Raw genomic sequence first — 21,778 nt, 5'->3', positions numbered from 1 at the left:
CGCCCTGTCTCCCGGACTCCTGACTCTGTCCTCCTGTCCAACCTGGTGCTGCCTCCGTGGTGATCCTTCTAAATGTAAGGAGGGCTTCCCTGGTGGCGCAGTGGTTAAGAATCCGCCTGCCAATGCAGGGGACACAGGTTCGAGCCCTGGTCCGGGAAGATCCCTCATGCCATGGAGCAACTAAACCCGTGCGCCACAACTACTGAGCCTGTGCTCTAGAGCCCATGAGCCACAACTACTGAGAAATTTTAAGTCAGATTCAGTCATCAACACCAGGTTAAGCTCCTGTAGATACTCTTGGAATGACCACAGTTTGCATTTAATGTCTGCCATGGAATCGTAAAGGAATGAGGTTTTCATATTTTACTGTTTTTAGCACACCTAGGTCAAATCTTCACTGTACCCTACAATTAGTTATTTCAACCATTTTTTTCATCAACCACTTTTTACTCTATAATAACTATAGTTGCCTTGCCTAGTTGTTACCTATTTTCTCTGTGCTCATCTAAAATAAAGCATGACAGAAAAAAAAAAAGACGTGTTAGTTGTCAAAAATTGAAATTGAGAAAATATATAATTTAGAAAGGGAAAGTCCTTACTGTGAGATAAATTCCTTCCATATTTTATACTATGCTTACACTAATGCACTGTAGTATAAAATAGATACTCTGAATATTTCGTTTAGTTTTTACCAATATAAGATCATATCTTATAAACAGCTCATACAGCTCAATATCAAAAAAACAACCCAATCAAAAAATGGGGGACTTCCCTGGTGGTCCAGTGGCTAAGACTCCGCGCTCCCAACGCAGGGGGCCTGGGTTCGATCCCTGGTCAGGGAACTAGATCCCACATGCTGCAACTAAGAGTTCGCATGCCGCAACTAAGACCCGGCACAGCCAAATAAATACATAAATAAAAATATTTAAAAAAAAAATGGGCAGAAGACCTAAACAGACATTTCTCCAAAGAAGACATACAGATGGCCAACAGGCACATGAAAAGATGCTCAACATCGTTATTTATTAGAAAAATGCAAATCAAAACTACAATGAGGTATTACCTCATACCTGTTAGAATGGCCATCATCAAAAAGACAAGAAATAACAAGTGTTGGTGAGAATGTGGAGAAAAGAGAACCCTGCTACACTGTTGGTGGAAATGTTAAGTTGGTGCAGCCACTATGGAGAACAGTATGTAGCTTCCTTAAAAAACTAAAAACAGAGCTACCATACGATCCAGCAATCCCACTGCTGGGCATATGTCCAGAAAAGAGGAAAACTCTAATTTGAGAAGATAGATGCACCCCAGTGTTCACAGCAGCACTATCTACAATAGCCAAGACATGGAAGCAACCCAAATGTCCATCGACAGATGACTGGATAAAGAAGATGTGGTATATAGGTGTGTACACACACACACACACACACACACACACACAATGTAATACTACTCATCCATAAAAAGAATGAAATAATGCCATTTGCAGCAACATGGATGGACCTAGAGATTATCACACTAAGTGAAGTAAGCCAGACAAAGACAAATATCATATGATATAACTTATAGGTGGAATCTAAAATATGATACAAATGAACTTATTTACAAAAGAGAAATAGACTCACAGACACTGAGAACAAACTTATGATTACCAAAGGGGGGGGGGAGGGATAAATTAGGAATTTGGGATTAACATATACACACTACTATATATAAAATAGATAAACAACAAGGACCTACTGTATAGCACAAGGAACTATACTCAATGTCTTGTAATAACCTATAATGGCAAAGAATTTGAAAAAGAATGTGTGTGTGTATATATATTTGTCTGAATCACTTGGCTGTACACCTGAAACTAACACAACACTGTAAATCAACCATACTTCAATTGAAAATATATTATATTCATAATGACTTTTCCCCTTTAAATACATTTCATAGTACATTGTATATATCTTCCCACATCTATGCATGGGATCCCACATCTACCTCAATCTTTCTAAACTTTTTTTTTTTTTAATACATTTATTTATTTATTTATTTATTTTTGGCTGTGTTGGGTCTTTGTTGCTGCATGCGGGCTTTCTCTAGTTGCAGCGAGTGGGGGCTACTGTTCTTTGCAGTGCACAGGCTTCTCATTGTGGTGGCTTCTCTTGTTGCTGAGCATGGGCTCTAGGCACACGGGCTCAGTAGTTGTGGCTCGTGGGCTCCAGAGCACAGGCTCAGTAGTTGTGGAGCACGGGCTTAGTTGCTCTGTGGCATGTGGGACCTTCCCGGACCAGGGCTCGAACCCATGTCCCCTACATTGGCAGGTGGATTCTTAACCACTGCGCCACCAGGGAAGTCCTACCTCAATCTTTTTAAAGACATACATAGTATTTCATTGTGTGGATGTAGTCTGATTTATTTAGCTAACATGTCATGGGTTAGAAGTTGGGTCATTTCCAATTTTATTGCATTCCCAACAATGATGCAGTGAATATCTTGTCTTTTTGCACTTTGGGGAACATTTTCTGTGGGAGAAACTCCTAGCAGTGGACTTATTAGGTAAATGGATAAGAATATTTTAAATTTTAATAGATAATTGCCAAATTGTCCTTCAAAAAAAGATTGTAGTAAATTTGGGTAATTTGGGTAATAATTTACATTCCTACCAAGTGTGTGAAAATGCTTATTTATCCACATTCACCAACACTGAGAATGATCAGTCTCTTAAATCTTTGCCAATCTAAAAGGACACACCACACACACACACACACACACACACACACACACACACACACGATATAGCTATTTGTGATTATTCTTCAGTGCTTGTTTGTCCATAGTCTCTATTTTTCTATTGGGTTCTCTTTAAAGACCTCTGTGTAAAGCAGGGAAATCAGTCCTTTGTCTTATGTGTTGCAATTTTTCCTCACTTGTCTTTGTCCTCTGACATTTTACGTTGTGTGGCAGTGTGGGGAGTGGCTACAGCACAGAATCTGAAGGCAGACTACTAGGTAATCCTCGTTTGTCTCTAATTTACCAGCTCAGTGACCAAGATTCAGTTACTTAACCTCGGGTTCACGGGTTTTTATGAGAATGAAATGAGTTAAATGTGTAGAAAGGGTCCGGCACAGTACTTAGCATGAAAAAAGTGCTATGGGGGTATATGCTGTTGTTATTATTATCTTGTATTCAAATAGCTTTCATTCTTATGCAATCAGATTCACTGATCCTTTATGACTTCTGGATTTCACGTCATGCTTAGAAAGGCTTTCCTCAATCTAAGATTAGAAAAATATCCACCAAGCGTGCCATTTAAAGGAGTCTGTGGGGGAGTCCATTTGCAAAAGGGATCTCCCCTCCCCAGCCCTCCCCCGCTGTGCTCCTTCTAAGTTAATTCGGGATGGTTTTAAAGGGGATGCCTGCCTGTGTTTCCGTCATGTGCAAGGACCAGGGAAGGGAGAAGGCACAGTGCTTTGGGAAATGGATGACAGCAGCTGTCGTTTCATGTCTAAAGGGTGGGCCTGGGAAGGTCACCCCTGCTTCATTAACTAAACCACTTCTGCTTGTCCATAAGTGGCAGCCTCATGCCAGGTTTCTGACCCTAAAGGAATTCACAGTCCAACAAGAGGACAGACTAGTCATCAGACGGAAGGTGTCACTGAAGGTCTCGTGGGGTGAAAACATCCCTGATGGGAGGAGACGTACAGGGTGGTGGCGAGGAGGGGTGCAGAGGACGTTCCCAACACAGGGACAGGATGTTCCATCAAGGCTCTGCAAACACACGCCAGACCCTCCCGCTACCTCTGCCCGCGGCCCCGGGGTGTGGTGCTGGAAGGAGGTGGTGAGGTGGAGACCAGCCAGAGGCCAGAGCAAGGAGCCGAGACTAAGACAGGAAATCTGGCTTCTCTCTCAGTTCCAGCACTTAACTAGTCAGATGGTCTTAAGGAAGTGACTTCACTCCTCTGCGCTCATTCGCTCATCCTTAAAATGCAGCCTCAGCTTGTGTCCTTAGGCAGCTGTGCAAATTCTATACGATTACACATGTGCAAACATTCTGTCCTGTACAACGTAAATATCTGAGACCCTCGGGCACTTTCTGCTGCTAAGTGGTGACTGCAGTTGCTCCCGCCTGGGGGCTTCACTGTGGGTTAGGCCGCTGCTTTCCCTGGGGCTCCGCCCTGCTCCCTGAAGTGGGGCAGCTTCACAGGGACCCAGGCCTCCATGTTTGCACCCCTTCCTGGTCGCCTGCGTCTCCACCCCTGACTCTCCTAGTCCTGTTGTTGACCCAGATCAGGGCTCTACTCCAGCACCCTTTAACCCTGACAAAGCTCCCACACAGGAAGGGCTGAGCCTCCTCCCCGGACAGGTTTCGGTAGCAGGATTAGAAATTGCTCGCAGGCACTTTTGGCCTTGTTTTCCCCAGACACTAGTGTGGGCCCTCTCCATCCCTGGCAGTTCCACCATCTGCTCAGATTAAGGGTGAAAGGGCAGCGAGCATCCGGACCTCAACTCCTCTCCACACCACTAGAGCCCAGCCAACAGCGTCCTCCAGTGGGCGGCAGTGGTTGTCTCAGGAGAGCAGAGTCCTGGAGGTCTGAAGACCACTGTGGAGGGCAGACCCCGAGCCTGGCACCCACAGTCCAGTGCGTAGGGCTCCTTTGCGGGAAGGGCGCTTGGTGGGAGTTCGGAAACCTGGGTTCCGGTTTCAGCACTGGCTGGTCGTGTGACCTTGCACGGGTCCCTTGCCCTCTCTGGTTCTCGGTTTCCTCTTCGGTAAAAAAGAGGGTCGGGCACAGGGCTGAAACTGATGCCCTGCTGGCAGACAGGAGTGTGCACGGTTGGTTTGGGGCTGAACACCTTAAAGTGAGGCCGGCATTTCCCATGAGAAGAATTTCCTGCCGCTTCCACTATGGAAGGCATCTGTGTTCGTGTTCTTTGCTGCTCCCCAGTCCTGGCGCTTGGGAAAGGAGCTAGGAGCCTCTGGCCTTTTTGGCACCATTATTTATTTAAGAGAGGCAGAAAACGCCACTGGCCACCAACAGGAAGAGCTAAGTACAGAACCAGATCTGGCAGGTTATCTCACCTCTGGAGGCCAACCTTAACCCGAGATGCAGTGAAGAGTCACTGGATTTCCCAAGGCGGTGGTCCTCTTGGCGACAGAAATCCTTAAGTCTTTTCCCCTGCACTTACTAGCAGACTGGGCTGGCTTCAAGGGGCTTGCTCAGAAGGGCCAGCACTGAGAAAGGGCCCGTGCTTGGTTTAATGCCATTACCATCTTGAAATTCTTCATATTTTTTTTTTCTTTTTCTTTTTTCCGCTGCCATGCGGGATGCAGGATCTTAGTTCCTCGACCAGGGATCAAACCCGTGCCCCCTGGATTGGGAACGTTAAGTCTTAACCACTGGACCGCCGGGGTAGTCCCTCCTAATACATTTTGAACTAGGGGCCCTCAGGTTCATTTTGTACTGGACCTGCAAAGTATTATATGAACACCCACTTTGAAACCTTCACCAGTCTCTCCATTAGGGTACTGGTTCCCAAGGCAGGACTCTGTGATCTCCAGAGGAAGGACATCCTGAAGGATTCTTCTAGGCCCTCAAGATCAGCTGAGATGGCATTCAAGTCCACAAATTCTCCTCCGACCTCCCCAAGTGGGTGGTCTCCTGTTTCCCGCTTCCTTTGTCTCTCTCACATGGCACCCACCTCTTTGTGTAACTCATCCCAGACTCCTCACCCCCAGGCCGTGCCCTCTGTACTCTGACTTCCTCAAAATAGAGGATGCTCGATAAACGTTTGTTGACTGAGGAAAGCAAACAGAGCTGTCCTCTCAGAACAGGGTACAGGGCAGTGCGCACAGTGGGTGCTAAATCAACGCTGCTGACTCACGCACAGAGCAGGCTGGGGCGCTGCACCACATGGCCGTGCCTGTCCTCCGCCAAGGCATCACGTGGACCATCATTCTCTCCCCTTCCGACCTGGTGAGGAAGGAAGGATAGGCCAGGGTTTCCTGGTGCGCAGGTGGAAGGACTAGTCCCTCCCCACCCCTGGGGTTCCGGTGCCAAAATGCCCTGCAGGAAATGGTATTAAGACCCCCCGACACTTGCAAAGCCCTTTAAAGTTTAAAACCCACTTTCATTAACTTTCTCCTCAAACTGTCTTGCAAGTCAAGATGAATACTCCAAATACCAACTGTGGGTTGTTGTTCTAACGTTTTTTCTTTCACTGAGTATATTCCTGGAGGAAAAGTTAGGAAATGCAGATAAAGCCCAAAGACCAAGGACACCTCAAATCCTAGGGCCTAGAGATGACACTGTTAACATTTTAGTCCGTATCTCATGAGATTTATCTCTGCACATAATACATACCTGTCAAACAGGATAACACTGTCGCTGCTTTGTAATCTTACTATTCCCAGTTTTACAGGAGGCTAACAGAGGTCGCAGGTCATACAGCTGCTAGGGGCAGTGCTGGGGCCTGACGCTGGTGTCCTGACTCTGGTGCTGGTGTCTGTACCCCTGAACCCGGCTGCTACCCAGACCCCACAGGGGCCGGAGGGGCTGACGGCCATGGGAACGGAGCCCCAGCCAAGAAGGGTTTGCTCGGACTGGGCTTCAGGGAAAACACGCCGAAACTGCCTGCGTGTCCCACAGCTCAGCACGGGCGGGGCCGGGCCAGGCCCGGTGGCTCAGAGTTCCCCCCTCTGCAAATCTGGACTTTGCCTGGCAGTCAACAGTCACAGAGATACAGGGTCAGCTGTCAGGCAGGGGCCCAGAGGGAGCAGGTGTCAGGTGGCAGGACCGGGCCACACAGCACTGACCCTAGAGAGCAACTGGATATCTGTTTGGTGGCCTTGGAGGGCTCGTCTCTTTGTATTTTTAGAAAAAGTGAGGGCACAGCAGTGACCCAGCAGCTGCCTCGCTGCCTGGGCAACGCCCTGGGCGGTGGAAAGGGGCTTCCAGCCCGGGTCCAGGCCGGTGGTTAAGGGCAGGACGGGCCGCTTCCCTTCCTTCTTTCCCTCCCCCCTCCCTCCCTCCTTCCTGAGCGCACACTACTAGCCAAATACTGAGTTAGGCACTAGAGGAAAGACTTCCTCAGGGCCCTGGCCTTCCACGAAGGTGGCAAAAGAACGAGAGCTGACCAGAGGCTTACAGAACAACAGCGGTTAAGAGCGAGAGCTCTGGCCTCAGACAGACCCAGGTTCAAATCTTGACTCCCCTGTCTCTAGCTGTGTGACCTCAGGCAAGTTGCTTAATCTCTCTGAACCTGCATTTCCCCTCTTAAGGTCTATGAGAAGCAAATGAGATAGTGCATAAACACACTTAGAAGAAGGCCTGGAACCTGGTAAGGGCTGGATAAACGCAGTTACGGAAAGAGAGGCTATACCTCTGGAAGCATTCTGGAGCTCGGGCTGTCCAGCAGGGTCAGCACCACGGGTGGATCATTCCAGAGGATGCCATGGGGCTTGGCTGAGAACGGGCCTGGGGCTTTCACGGCCCTTCAGCCAAAGGTTTGGCAGTCTGGCAGCGGCTCACCCCTTTCACCACACGCTAGCTCCTCACAGTGAAGGAGGGGGCCGGCATCCTCTCCTTTTGCCAAAGAGGAGGCTGGGAAGCAGTGGGGTTGTGGGAGCTGCCCGAGGTCACCAGGGAAAGAAATGGCAGCCGGCTCCAAGCCCAGGGCCACCCATCTGCTGACCTTCATCTCCCCCAGACCCTGGCCCACGACACCAGAGCTGCCGCTCAGGGTGCAGGAGTTGGGGCTGGGAGTTGTGATCCTGAGGCAGGAAGAGGGGTCTTCTGGGCCTGGGGGGAGAGCGGGTGACTCCTGGGGCTGCGGCGGGGGCGGCAGCAATCCTGGCAGACAGGCTCTGGGCCGAGAGGGCATCTGACTCAGGGCTGGCCGACCCTGAGGGCTGTTTGCACCTGGCTTTGCTATCTGGGACCCAGTGCCCTGGGGACGCCTCACCATCTTGATCCCACCCACCTGGAGTGGCAGCTGGGCTTCTTCCAGGGAAAACAACAGCATCCCCCATCCTCTGTGCCCGCCTGTCTATGCCCGGCCCCTGGCAGTGCCGACCCCAGGGACAGTGGACACACATGCACACACATGCACACGCGCTGAGGCTGTGATGCCGCACGGAGGGCCGCGTCAGGAGTGGGCGCGCCTATGGAAGACAGGCACTTCCGGCACCCGCAGAGGGCTCCATGTAAGAGGTCCAGCCCGGGAGCACAGCTCCCAGTGATCCTCCCTCCTCAGCCCCTGGTGAATGAATACAGGGGTGCCAGAGCCATCGCTGGCTCATTCGGCTCGCCAGGCTAGGTGCCGGGCTCTGGGATACAGCCATGAGCAAGACGGATAAAGTCCTTGTTTCCGTAAAGCTTATCTACGGGGGTGGGACTGAAAAGGTCTTTTTATCTCCCTTATGCTTCCCCCTTTATGCACTTGATGCTCTGCTAATCCTTGTCATTTTAGGGGATTAGGGGAACAGGGGTGTCGGGAAGGCGGGGATCTCGTGGTATCCTCACTGCCCAGCACACGCTAGGAGCGGAGAACACATAGGACGTTGGCAGGTCTGCGCACGGTTGGGTGGGGTGGGAAATTCACCACCTTCCCTTTTCCCATCTCCGTGACAGATATGATCTCCCGATGAGGTCTGCTCCCCTGGACTGAAGCCAGGGACTGCCGGAGCAACTCTCACTGCTTCTCATTCTAATTGCCTGAGGTTCCAAGGAAATAACGCTCGCCTTCTGCAAACATACCCTCTAGTGGGAACGTACAAAACTCATATGCACTGTCGTGCGGAACGTTGATATTTTGCTTTATGATGAATTGTTCCGGGAGTCGTTTTCACTTACCCGTGTGTAGGCTTCCTATCTGGACACAGGTTCCACCGCAAAATCTAAGGTTCTACAAAACCAAGAAAGGCTCAGTAAATGTTTGAGTGAAGACATGAAGAGGGTCTAAGGATAAACGTGTCAGGACCTGTAAACAGGCACGCGGTGGGCATGACCCGGCACTGGGGATGGGAGCTGCTGGCGTGTGCGGCTGGGGCCAAACGAATAAATTGGTTTTATTCGCCATTCAGTGGGGAGATCTGGAGAGATGCCCTCTGCATCCTTCAGGTCTGGAGAGATGCCCTCTGCATCCTTCAGGGTCCACCTCTGAGGGGTTTCAGGACCTACGCTTCCAGGGACTAAAGACTGTAGTGGTTAAGGACACAGGCTGTTTGTAACTTCCCTTGGTGGTCCAGTGGTTAAGACTCTGTGCTTCCACTGTGGGGGCTTCAGGTTTGATCCCTGGTTGGGGAACTAAGATCCTATATGCTGTGTGGCACGGCCAGAAAAAAATAAAAAAGGACACAGGCTCCAGAGCCTGCCTGGGTTCAAATCCCAACTCTAATTTCAACAGCTGGGTGATCCTGGGCAAAAGTACTGAACTGTTCTGAGCCTCGACTTTCTCATCTGTAAAACAGGTGTTGTTAAAAGAACACAGTGACAGTCGATGGAAGTGTCTAGCACGGAGCTTAGAAGATGGTAAGCATGTGAGGCGTTGGTGACGAGCTCAGTGTGGCAGTGCGATGTAGCCAACGGCCCTCACGCTTGAGGTGCATCAGACTCCCCTGAAGGCTTGTTAAAACACAGAGGGCTGGGTACCACCCCGAGTTTCTGATTCAGCAGGTCTAGGGTAGAATCTGAGAATCTGCATTTCCAACAAGTTCCCAGGTGATGCTGCAGTTGCTGCTTTAGGGACCGCACTTTGAGAACCACTGGTCTAGAGAAGGGAGAACTCAGGTGTAGGATGTGGGAGCTGGGACCATCCCTCAGTGTCTGGTGACTTTGGGCAGTTAATCTCTTTGAGTCTCAATGTCTTTGCTTGTAAAATGGGACTCTTAATACCCACTTCATAGGAATTCCCTGGTGGTCCAGTGGTTAGGACTCTGGGCTTTCACTGCTAAGGGCCCCGGTTCAATTCCTGGTCAGGGAACTAAGATCCTGCAAGTTTCTCGGTGTGGCCAAAAAAAAAAAAAAAACCCCAAACAAAGAAAAAAACCAACTTCATGGGGTCGTGCCTGGCATACAGCATTCTCAGTATTTAGTTATTATTGTTTGAATTTTGGCTCAGTTTGTTGGCCCTTGAAGGATGGGTAGGATTACCACGAGCAGAGATGGGTCAGGCGGGCTTGGGGGATGCTGCTGAGAGCCCCAAAGCCCGGAGCAAAGCACCGGATGGATCTGGAAGCCCCAGAACAATGTGCTCATTCGGAAAGAACTCATTTTCCAATTCTATGGAAGTTTCTATGTGGCAAATCCACAATTAACTTTGGACCCTGACCCAGATGGCTGACAAGGTGACCTCTCGCAGGGGAGGTGGAAAATGCTGCCTAAGAAAAAGGAAGCAGGCCCCACGGGGTTCCTATCACAGCCCCCGCGCCTTCCCGCCCCTGCCTGCCCACTCTGCTCCCGCGTGTCCACAGCCCCCTTTCGTCAGAGAGAAAGCCTGTCACCTCTGGACTCACAGGGGGATCAAAATCCCTGGGGCCCCTGGCCAGGCCGAGCTGCCCCAGGGCCCACGCAGTGTCGTGGGCCCCCCTGGAGGATGAGGAGGCGCTGCACACCTTCCCAGGGTGGCCTCGGCAGGGCCTGAGCCCTGAGCGCTGGCTGCAACCGTGTGCACCTGGGGCAGGGCTGGCGCCTTGCAAGACTGCGCCCAGGGCTCAGAGGAGATTTCTGGGCCAGTTTGGTGTTATGACGGGAACAGCACACGGACACACCACCCGCGGTGTATCAGAGCCTGTTGACGTTTAAGGGACCCACTGCTCTTGGCACAGGAACGCTGCAGGCTGAGTGCCTCAGGGGTCCGGGCCTTGGCAGGCTTTGGCCTGAAGACCAGCGGCAGCAGCCGGCCTGAGTCACTGGTTCCCTGAGGCAGGATACCCGGGGAAATGGGCTATCCCTGGACCAGGGGCACAGATTCACTGTCCAAACAGCACGCCCCTTACCCAGCAGTCCTTGGGCCTAAAAATCCCACCCTCAGAGATCCATTCTTTGGTCTTTTTCAAAAAAACTCTTTGAAGTAACTCTTTCACATAAAATATTCAATGCTGTGATCGTTTACTGTGCATTCAATGTGGGCAAATCACTGAGCCTGGCGCCGTGGAGACCCAGGAATATGGAAGATGGATTCCCCACGGGAAAGCAGGTGGCCGGAGGGGCCACCTGGAGGGCTCCGAACACAGCCCAGGGTCTAGAAGGGAGGGCCGGCCTCCCAAGGGGCACGGGGAAGAAAGGCCTTTAGCCCTGGAGGGAGCAGGGGCAGGTGGAAGGCCGGGGTGTGTTCAGGGAACAGTCAGTCATGTGGTGCGGCCCAGTAAGGAGGGGAGCCCTCGGCCCCTCCAGGGAGGGCAGCGGAGCAGGACACCGGCTGGAGACGCAGGTGGAAGCCGGCCGGGGGGGTCTGCACAGCAGAGACCTTGGGGACCCAGCGTAGGGGGGCTTGTCTGAGAACTTCCCTCCCTGAGAGATGGGCCTGGAGCAGCTTGAAGGGGAGCGTCCCCCAGGTGGGCAAGGAGGCAGGTTCCCGGATGGGTAGAGAAGGGTTTCAAAGACCAGGGGTGCTGCTGAGAAGACAAACCTTCGGAAGGTGGGCCGGGTCGGGCTGAGTCAGCACCCAGGCCTTAAATGCCTCCAGGCCCACAGGTGGGAGTGTGGTCCTGAGTAGGAGAGCCTTCTCTCTCACCTCATCCTTGTTCTAAGGCTGCACAGCTTTCAAAGCACATTCACCCACATTACCTCACTGATCTTTTTAACGGCACTTTGGGCTAAACAGGGCATATTATTCCCATTTCACACATGGAGAAGCTAAGGCCTAGGTGAGGTGAAGTTATAAATTCTGCTTTATACAAACCACTGGCCTTTTGGGGTGCATATTCGTTTCTGTTTTATTTATTTATGTATTTATTATTTATTTGTAGATAGTTCAAACATTTACATGAGTCAAAATTCAAAATGTCCGGATGAAAGTTTCTCTGTCAACCCTATTCTTCCAGCTGCCAGGATCACCTCTTACCAGTTTGAACTCAAGCCTTTTGACTATGGGTGTAGGGCCCTTTCTGCCGCAGTGGGGCAGGGGCCCAGGACACAGGCCCCTTGTAGATTCAGGAAAGCCCAACGTAAGTGCCACCCCAGGAGGGGTGTTATACCTCCTCTGAGCAAGTGTCCATTTGGTCTTCTTTCATCTGAGGCCACATAAGTCTATCTTTAGAGCCTAAACTCCTTGGAGGCAGGGAGTCTATCTTCAACTTCTGGGAGGTCACAGAGTAGGGGTTCAAGTTAGAGGCTCTGGCATATAGAGAACTGGGATAAAGACTGTGCTGTGGGACAAGTTACTTAGGCTCTCTGAGCCTCTGTTTTTTCAACTACGATAAGGATGCCCTCACCAACTTCGCAGGGCTGTGTGGGGACTGGATAAGATGACTTATGTCCCGTGTTTAGCCGTGCGTCCGGCGCAAGGTCTGTAATCTGTAAGTGGGAACTGCCATCATTCCCAGTGTTCTGGGGCCTGCGTGTGTCTGCAGTATGACAGACCTGGGCACCCTCTCACACTTAATCCTGACAGAGAATCGGGGATCTCAGGCACCTCATCAAAGGCAAATCGGCACAGTAGGTCACTCAAATCCATGTATCTGAACCAATCGCTCACTCTTCCTGGGCTGGGATCTGCCCTTCCCTTTTGTGAAACCAGCCGTCCAAAGGCGGGCTCTTCACTGTCTCCTTTCAGGTGGCTTTTCTGGGTAGTCAGGCATTTTGACAGAGGGGACGACAGCCCACGGCTCCTCTGGGCCTATTTTGTCTAATGCCCTGAGTTTGAGCTGATACACGGGGAAGCTGCCATATGGCTTTTCTCAGGGCTGACAGGAATGACTCACTGGAGGGTCACCCCTGCCCTGGAGCTGCCGAGGGCAAGTGAGTCATGGCCTCTGCCTCTCGGAAGGATGTCCTCGGCCCCTGAGACTCCAGGCAGAGGAGGGGGCTTCCCCGCTCCTAGATCACTCTGGGTTGGAAGGGAGCCAAGAAATCATTTATCCCACCTCCCTCATCTCGCAGATAAGAAAGGGAACCTGGTGATGAGAACAGGCACACAGCCAGCTTGTTGCAGGAGCAGGATTTGTACCTGCCGTGACCTCTGTGGTTCCCTCTGGGCTGCTGTAGATCCCCACCTCTGGGCCTTCCAACCACAGCGCCCTCACTCCTGCCTCGGGCTCCAGGTCCTAAACACTCTGAGCAGTGGATCCCGTGGCTTTTTGGTAGGACAGTTACTTACCCCTTTGGAAGAACATCCCTGGAATCTTGTTTCCAAGAAAGGGCAGAATGATCTGTTGGAGCTGGTGTTCCCACGGACCTTAGGGTCAATAAACAATATAAAATTGTGTTTATTTTTCTGTTAAAAGAGGCATTCCTTTCCTATCCAACTCAAGTTTTGTCAAGAAACAAAAATATAGGCCAGCAAGGATTAAGGGATAAATAATTGTCTGGCAGAACAATGGAGCAATCCATGACTTCAAGGGATGGAATCCACAGCAGCCTTGGGAGCTGGGACTTGGCGAGCAAAGCCAGAGCCAGAGCCCAGGAACAGGGCAGTCTGAGCGGGATGGAGGGCAGGGCGAGGAAAAGGGAGGGAAACGGCTGTGCTGGGCCAGGGCCAGGCGGGGGGAGGACTCGGGGGACCCGGGGAGGGGTCTGTGGTGTCATCCCACCCCAGCTCCAAACCCAGGTCCTCTTGCCGCCCAGAACCCCGGAGCCCGGACTTCCTATCAGCAGGGCCCTGCCTAGGCGCTCAGCTGCCGCGGGTGGGCAGGTTGAGGGGCGCGCGCATCTCCAGCAGGGGCTCGTCTCAGGCTTGGCGCTGTCCTGGAGGAACAGTGCAGGGCGGGGGTGGGGGCCTGAGACAGACACAGAGGGTCAGGGGTCACGGCAAGACGCACTTCAGACGGGAAGAGTCCGAGGCTCGGAGTTCTCTTTGCTTTGGGGAGGAGCCCGCTCACTCGGCCTCCAGAAAGGGATCTCCCCGGTTTGTGGACGTGGAAACTGAGGCCCAAAGTGGGAGGCCCAGAGTCGGGGGTCCCGGCCGCCAGCCCCCCGCTCGCGCCCGGAGGAGCCAGACGACGACAGGGGCCTGGGGAGGCCCGCGCCCACCGCGCCCGCGCGCTCCGCAGACCCCCGGACACAAGGGGCGGACCCCGTGGAGCCGCCGGTAGTCCCGGGTGGGAAGGGGCCGGGCCGGGCCGGGCGGGGAGGGCGCGGGCGGAGGAACTGAAGTGACTCAGGCCGGTGCTCAGGCCGGGCCTTTGTTCCCGGGACGCCGGCCTTAAAGGGCCAGCGCCCGAGGCAGGAGCGCGCCCGGCGGCCTCCCCCCGCCCCCGCCCCCGCCCCCACTCCTCCTGGGGTCGCTCCTGGGCTCCGGGCTGTCGGCAGAAAGGGGGGCGACCTGCAGGATTCAGGGGTTCATCCAATCGAATCCTCAGGCCATAAGGGAGGGCCCTCAGGTCATTTCAATCATCCCTCTGCCTCAGGGCAGGGCTGCACCTAAAGTGGCTCAGAGGGATTAAGAAAACCCTTTTCCTGCTTTTTAAAGATACTACCACGGGGGGATCCCTTTCTAGGCAGCGTCTCCCAGGGTCTCCCAGCCATCTGTCGTCTAACCAAGTCCCCACCCTGCAAGGTGACCCACCCACGCAGGCCCCAATATCAGGACTGGATCATTTGAACCCTCATTTGACACGCTTGGTGGGTTTTAGGCCGGCCTGTGCAGACCTGTGAACAGGCTCCCGTCCCGGGCCTCCACGGGGTCCAGGTTTCACACCAGTCCTGTCCTGTCAGTGGATCCCTCGCCACTCCACCCCGCAACGCCGCGCAGCTGGTACCAAAGTTGCTCCTCCGGACCCTGAGCGCCACCACGTGGACACGGGAGAACGGTGCCCTGGGGGACTTAGCGGGGCCCCTGAAAGCTTCCCGCCACCACTCTCAGTTATAAAGCAGCCCCAACTGGCACAAATCAAAATAAAAGCAGGCCCTAAATTAAAGAGGAGAGGATGAGGCCTGTCCCCTCCTGTGCTCCTGGGAACGAACCCACATCCTCTGTGAAGCGATGGCCCTGAGATCACTTAACAACCAAAGCCCATCAGGTCTATTAAAACCTAGGAACAGCCGTCTTTGCTGAGGCTCTGGAAGACCTGATACCCACCCCTGCTACCCCTGCCTGCACGCACTATCTGCTTGATGCTCAAAAACAAAACAAAACAAAACGAAACACCACTAGAGGTAGGGATTTATGGTTTTGCCCACTGTTCATATGCAACTTTTCAGAGAAGGGGGTCTCTCCCTGAAGCTTTCTTAGTAATTTCACAGTTTATCAGGTCTTGGACTTAGAGCCAGGTTTGGAAGGAGGAGAAAGTGCAAAGCTCGTCGCTATGGGCAAACTGGAGGGTAGTGGGGGGAACGGGGGCAAAGAAGTCCCGGCTCACAGCTGTGCCCGGCAGAGGCCTCTGCATCGTGGAGAGAGCCGGGGGCTGCCCCATGGACTCTCTCTCCTTGTGAGGGCATTTTATACCCAGAACAAACATTTACCAGGTAAGGTAGGACCACAGTTTGTAGCCTCAGGGCCGACAGGGACTGTGTGGGCTTTGTGGGGTATTGGCCTTGGGATCCCTGGCCCTAACCAACCAGTCCAGCCATCTCCAGACAAGCCCAGCATCCAAAAGGGGCAACCAGAACCCTCTGAGACCTGCCCCATCCAATCACCTGCGCACCCGCCCGCTCAACAGACATCCCATCCAGGCTGTAACATCTCCGAGACCTCCTTTCCTCTCCTTTCTCACCCCCATTCTGCTTCATTTCCTTGACAGCCTGACCCTAAATCAAGACCATAACCTTTCAATGGGTCTCCCTGTCTCTGGGCCCTCATGAGCCGATGCATCCCAAGTGCCATACTAAATCAATCTCCCTAAAACCTACCCAGGTTCTCTTGAGTGACTGCAGGGTTGCCTGCACCATCCAGTGTGAATTTCTTGGTCCAGCGCAGAGGCCCACACCACAGGCACCGCATAGTGACTCTCTCTTTTAGAGTGAGTGACTTCTCAAGAAGAAGAGCTTCGTTTTAATATTTCAAAATCAAATCAAATGTAAATTATGCTTCAATAAATTCTCACCAAAAAGTCATACAAAAACAAACGAAGAGCTTTTGGCCAGTATGTTTTGCTGTGTGCGTGCATGTGGGCACATAGACGTGTGCCCGAGCAGGGCTGCGGCTCCAGGCCTCCCCACGAGGGCCGAGTGGGACCCACAGGCAGCTCCTGTTCCATTTGTGAAGCTCTGCACCCCGCCTCGGGGCCGCATCGTTCTGGAAGAAGAGGTGCCTTTTCCTTCTCCAGCCAGGCCTCAGAGCTGAGACGCTTTCCTCTCCGAGGAAAAGAGCCGCCCAAGGCCAGGCCTGACCCAGGTAAAAGGGCGAATAAAATGAGGACTGCTCGTTTACAAGCAGCCCAGGCTCCTCCTCTCTTTCGAGGTGTGAAGGTGTGAGGCAGAGTGACCCTCCATGAAACAGAAATTACAACACAGCATCATTTCCAAGTTCAAACGCACGTAAGGGTTTTCTAGTCCACCTCTTTATTCTTTCAGACCACAGCACCGAGAAGCGGGTTACCTGCCCTCGTTTCCCACCTGGTGAGGGGAGACCTTTAAAACCCCACTCCTCTTCCCTACCTCTCAACCACTTTCCTTCCGGAGCCTCCCAGGTAAGCCTGTGTTTTGTCCCCTACAGCCTGGGAACGCCAGCCCCAGGAGGAGCCCGCCCATCAACCTGAACCACTATGCCACCAAGAAGAGCGTGGCAGAGAGCATGCTGGACGTGGCCCTCTTTGTGTCTAACGCCACGCAGCTGAAAGTGGTGCTGGAGCAGGGGCCGTCCTCTCTTCACTACACCACCCTCGTCACCCTCATCAGCATCTCTCTGCTCCTGCAGGTGGTCATTGGAATCCTCCTCATGGTCATTGGTGAGGAGCCCAGGCCTGGAGTTGGCCTCGGGGTGGGGGGGTGCCCCCCTGGTGGGAAGAAATGCCCCAAGTGCCTCCCTGTCACACCCTGCATTTGCACAGGCCACCTTCTGAGCCATAACCTGCTGTTAGCCCTGTACACCTTCAAATGCCCAAGTAACAACCACACAGTATGGACAGGCACCTGTCCCACCTCCTGGTATCCCATCTAGTGGCCACTCCATAATACCTGCTGAATGACTATGCTCACTAACTCATAGCAGCGTTCCTTTGAGCCTCTTGTGGGAGCGTGCATCCCTACTCTTAGAAGACCCAGTATAACTTCCCAAATCCCAGCTCTATTGAGTACCACATGGATACCCCACACTGGTCAGTGGGGGAGAAAGCATCTCAGCACAATGGCTGCCACCTCCCTTGATCTCTGAGGGACCAGACTTTCTCTGGACTCTAGCGGCTGTGGTGGGGGAAGTTCCAGGCTGTGGCCACCGCCCCCCACCCAGACCCTTACCTGCCACTCCCTCTTCTCCACAGCTCGACTGAACCTCAACGAGGTAGAAAAGCAGTGGCGACTAAACCAGCTCAACAATGCAGCCACCATCTTGGTCTTCATCACCGTCATCATCAACGTCTTCATCACGGCCTTCGGGGCACATAAGACTGGGTTCCTGGCTGCCAGGACCTCAAGGACCCCTCTCTGAACACAGCCTAGAAGGCAGGTGAGGGAGGATGGGAGGTCCCCAGGTGGCCCTTCTCACCTCTGGGGCTTTGGGCTGAGAGAGAGCCTTGCCAAGCAAAAGGGGAAGAATATAGACCTGGGGCAGGGACGGGCTCTTGGAGAAGAGCTTGGCTTGGGACTCACCAAGGTCCCCTTGTGCTCTCTCTTCTTAGGCTGGGCTTCTCTCCAGCCTGAGCTGGGTGGAGGCTGTGGTTAGTGGGGGGAAGAGGGAGATGTGGATTTTCTCCTTGGCACTGTCCAGGAGCCCGTACAGCTCCAATCGTGGTCCACGGGCCGGCAGCGCCAACAAAACCACTGGGAACTGGCCGGCAGCGTAGAGCCTCAGGCCCCGCTGCAGATTCAGATCTGAACCCGCACCTGCGTCCTGAGAAGGCTGCCAGGGCAATCGTGGGACACTTAAGCCTGAGGCACTGGTCTGACCTGCCCTCCTCACCATCCCTCTGCTTCCCTGCAGGTTCTGGGCCGGCCACTGCTTCCTCCTCTCTTCCCCGCTCATCTGCCAGGCTGGTGGGCACAGTCCGCAGCCCCTGGGAGAGCTCCTGGAAGGGCAACATAGATGCCCTTGCTTCCTACCCTCGGCCCCGGAACAAAGATGGGCCCTTTTACCAGCTTAAGTGAACTCATCTCGGTCTGGTGCCCTGAGCTCGGACTGGGGTACCACCCACCTTCCTCCTGGCAGCATCTCCTGTACCTCAGGCATGCCTACCAAAGGCTGGGCCTGCCCAGCTTAAGGACTCTGGTTCTGACCTCACCCCATTACTCCGCTCTGCTCCAGGCCTGTTTTCCCTTTCTGTGGGATGGAATGATTTCTCTCTTTAAAGGTTTCTGCAAATCCACTGTGAGTCAGTCTTTATGTCTTCAGCTGGGGAGGCTCGAGCACCCGGGCTGCTCTCTCCATCTGTGTCCTAGAAACGGCTCAAAGGAGCAACCCGGAACCTGGAGGGAGAAGAGGCTTTTAAGTCATTCCCTCTCCTCCGTGTCCTGCTGAGTCAAATTTCCCCGGCCCGAGTGCCTTGGGCTAATTACCAACTGCTGCACCAGTGGCAGACGAGTCGTTTCTGGATTGGTGTGTGTACGCATGCTGCTTTTTGAGACCCTACTATAGGCTGCCCCAGCTTTCACAGCAGCACCTCCTCTTGGGCATGAGTTTAAGGAATAAAAACTAATTTTGATCTCTGCCTAGACCAAATATGACTAGGACAGTACCTTTGTACCTGTAAAGCAGCAACAGCGCACCCCCAGCTCAAACAGAAATGACTTTAGATTGTCTGCTCTTTTATTTTATTTTTATTTATTTATTTTAACATTTTATTTATTTATTTGGCCGCGTCGGGTCTTAGTTGCGGCACGCAGGATCTTCGTTGCGGTGCGCAGGCTTCTCTAGTTGCGGCGCGCGGGCTGCTCTCTAGTTGTGGCACGTGGGCTCCAGAGCCCGTGGGTTCAGTAGTTGCAGCACGCGGGCTTAGTTGCCCCGTGGCATGTGGGATCTTAGTTGCCTGACCAGGGATCGAACCCGTGTCCCCTGCGTTGCAAGGTGGATTCTTAACCACTGGACCACCCAGGAAGTCCCTATCTGCTCTGTTACAATAAGCCACACCTCAGTTTCTCTCCACTGTTTATCCAACCATCCTGTGTCCACCATCCTTTCTCAACTGAAACCACCAACCTCCACGAATCTATTGCTCAGAAAATGCTCCTCAGGCAGGAACCAGGTGTGCCCCTTCGAGTAAACCACAGCCCAGGGAGGGCTGACCCCCGCCCCCCAGGCGGTGAAGGGTGGAGGGTGGTGTGGAGGGTCCCTGGCACGTCCATCAGAGGCCTGACAGCTGCAGGACGGCGACGTGAACCCTGGGCCCACCCCTCTCCCACCCTGATGGGCAAGAGGAAAACACAAGAGCGTTCTGTTTTCTGAGAAGATGCTGTATTCAGTGCTTTCCCTCCCCCTACCCTACACATTTCCCTACAGAGTAGGGGCCTTGCCAGGCCCTCTCCATTAAGGCAGGCGGTGTGGAGGTAACAAACTTCAAACACAAGGCACTGGCTGGGGCAGAGGGGGTGATGCATCAGGCAGGGGAGGCTGGGCGGGCTCCTGTCATCAGGAGGGGTGAAGCGGGAGGGCTGTCTGGGTAGATTCGGGCCTTGCAGGGCGATGCCCAGGGATGAGAATGGCCCCAGAAAGAAACGTGGCACCCCAGCCAGCCAACTGCAGCTCTCGCCTGCTCCCTACAGCCCTTTCCCAAGGCACGGAGCTTGAGCAAGGACCATAAAGAGCCACAGCCTGAGGGCAAATATGGCCTCCGGAAGCCACAGTCTATGAACTGAACAGTCTGTGTCCTTCCTGATTTCTTAAGAGGGAGGCAGGGATTCTCTTCGAGCTCCAGAAGGTTCTCGAGGGGCTCCACTCTCCCAGATGCCAAGTTCATGCTCTTGGTGAATGCAGGGCCCACCAAGAAGACCCTGCAGCTCCACGTACTGTGACTTGGACCCTCCCACAGCACGGAGCCTGGGCCCAGCTGACTGGCCCCCTGGGCCCAGCGGCACCTCCCCCTACGCCCTTCCTCACAGACACTGGGCTTCGAGATGCACCGTTGGTGAATCAGAGTAGCGGCAGAGGCAGCAGCAGTAGAAAAATCCCCAGCCACGAAGGCGTCTGGGATCATTAGTGCAAGATACGTGTGTGATCGTAGGTGACAGAGAGGGTGCCCCAGACTACGAAGGTCAAGGGCTGTGTTCCCTGAAACGGCTTCACTTTTCATCCTCCGGCCCTGCTTCCTTCCATGTGAGGAAGTAGTTCAGAGCGATGCCCTCGCCTCCCCAGACCTTCCCCCCAACAGTCCCTGTTCCCTAGTTCAGAGTGTCTTCTTCCTGTCTTCCCCACCGGGCCGGCCTGGGGCCCTCTCTGCAGGAAGGAGCTGGGCTGTGACGACTCAAGCTTCCCACTTCCCTGCTCATCCCTTCCCGCTGGATCCCACCCCTCCTCTCATCCTCTCCCGGCTCTGCTTCACATGGTCCCCAAGGCCCAGCTCACAGGCCGCTGGGACAGAAAGGGGCTTCTCGTCCCTGCCTTCCCCACCTTGCCCATGATACACGGCCTATTCACCCAACACCAGGGGGCCAGGAGCCCCCTGCCCGTCGGTTCCCCGGCTCCCAGCCCCCCGTGGCACCGGGAAGAGGAGGCCAGCCTGGAGTTAGTGCCACCTGGAGGGTAAGGTTAATGCCCTAATCGGTGGCCAGCTGTCGGGTGGCCACCTGAGAGAGATATGCGTGTCCTGGAGCCACATGCCTGCGGGAGAGCTGAGAACGGCTCCACGTGAGGCCGGCTCCTGGGTTACAAATCAGCTGTTGGTCAGGGACCGAGGGACGCACCTGTGGGTCTGAGGTATGCGGGGCCCCCCTAAATGCACGACTCTGCCCCCTCACAGTCAATGCTGGATCAGGACAGGTACAGTTTTGGTTTTCTGTTAAAAAAATAAAAACCCCAATAAAATACGTCCAATAGGAGAGCTTCCCAGTCCACGGCCACTGCCCCCTGAGGAGCCGGGGTGGACGCTGGAAGGCACCTCCCGGTCAGGGTGGTGTCGCCCAGGCAGGGCTTTCCTTCCTCAAGCCGGTTCCGCCGCCCTTCCCGGGAGCTGTCCCGTCTCTTTCCCATCTCCTGGCCCCGGAGGCCCAGAGGTGGGGAGAGGCCTTGGCCTCCTCCCATGGAGGACGGCTGCCGGCGCAGGGGGTGTCGGCTCGGAGGCTCCTCGGGCCCAGCGCGGCCCCTGCTCCCCTCCCTCTCCCCCTCCGGCAGCAAGCGGGCACTGGCCAAGCCACCGCGGTGCAGGGGCCGGAAGCGGTGGGTCCAGCGGGCCACCCCCGGGGTTATGGCGTCTTCATCTGGCGGCGGTTCCACATGCCTCGCTTGGAATGGAAGTGATGGAAGAAATTCCGGAGGGAGAGACGCTCCACTTCCAGGCCTGCTTGGAGGATCCTGGGTGGGAAGGGACGGGATGAGTGACAGG

At 53.9% G+C, this 21,778-nt stretch overlaps 3 protein-coding genes across 5 annotated transcripts in view; 1 reads left to right on the top strand and 2 right to left on the bottom strand.

The window, feature by feature from the left end:
- The window catches only part of LOC309641300 (uncharacterized protein), a gene marked incomplete at its 5' end in the record, with an annotated part of 28,779 nt that extends 12,397 nt beyond the window's left edge, over nt 1–16,382 (bottom strand). Inside the window, 4 exons of the mRNA XM_082421155.1 lie at nt 8,847–8,898; nt 13,312–13,389; nt 13,973–14,528; nt 16,267–16,382. Coding sequence (XP_082277281.1) covers nt 8,847–8,898; nt 13,312–13,389; nt 13,973–14,528; nt 16,267–16,382 — 802 coding nt within the window. The remainder of the gene's footprint in view (nt 1–8,846; nt 8,899–13,311; nt 13,390–13,972; nt 14,529–16,266) is intronic.
- The window catches only part of NINJ2 (ninjurin 2), a 70,424-nt gene extending 51,504 nt beyond the window's left edge, over nt 1–18,920 (top strand). Inside the window, exons 1-4 of one of the 2 annotated variants that reach the window (XM_082422177.1) lie at nt 14,524–15,617; nt 16,807–17,038; nt 17,570–17,750; nt 18,229–18,920. In XM_082422177.1, the coding sequence (XP_082278303.1) occupies nt 16,885–17,038; nt 17,570–17,736 (321 nt within the window). In that variant the 5' untranslated portion in view covers nt 14,524–15,617; nt 16,807–16,884 and the 3' untranslated portion in view covers nt 17,737–17,750; nt 18,229–18,920. Of the gene's footprint in view, nt 1–14,523; nt 15,618–16,806; nt 17,039–17,569; nt 17,751–18,228 lie in introns of those variants that run through there. The other variant, XM_082422176.1, reaches the window with a different exon arrangement.
- Nucleotides 18,921–19,046: 126 nt separating this feature from the next.
- Nucleotides 19,047–21,778, bottom strand: part of B4GALNT3 (beta-1,4-N-acetyl-galactosaminyltransferase 3) — a 94,582-nt gene continuing 91,850 nt past the window's right edge. For both annotated transcript variants that reach the window (XM_082422100.1, XM_082422101.1), the window contains exon 20: nt 19,047–21,747. In XM_082422100.1, coding sequence (XP_082278226.1) covers nt 21,639–21,747 — 109 coding nt within the window. In that variant the 3' untranslated portion in view covers nt 19,047–21,638. The remainder of the gene's footprint in view (nt 21,748–21,778) is intronic.

Source organism: Balaenoptera physalus, assembly GCF_965194825.1.
Source record: "Balaenoptera physalus genome assembly, chromosome: 13".
Classification (NCBI taxonomy): Eukaryota; Metazoa; Chordata; class Mammalia; order Artiodactyla; family Balaenopteridae; genus Balaenoptera; species Balaenoptera physalus.
Note: the sequence above shows the minus strand (reverse complement) of the source record. Positions and strands in the feature narration are given on the sequence as shown.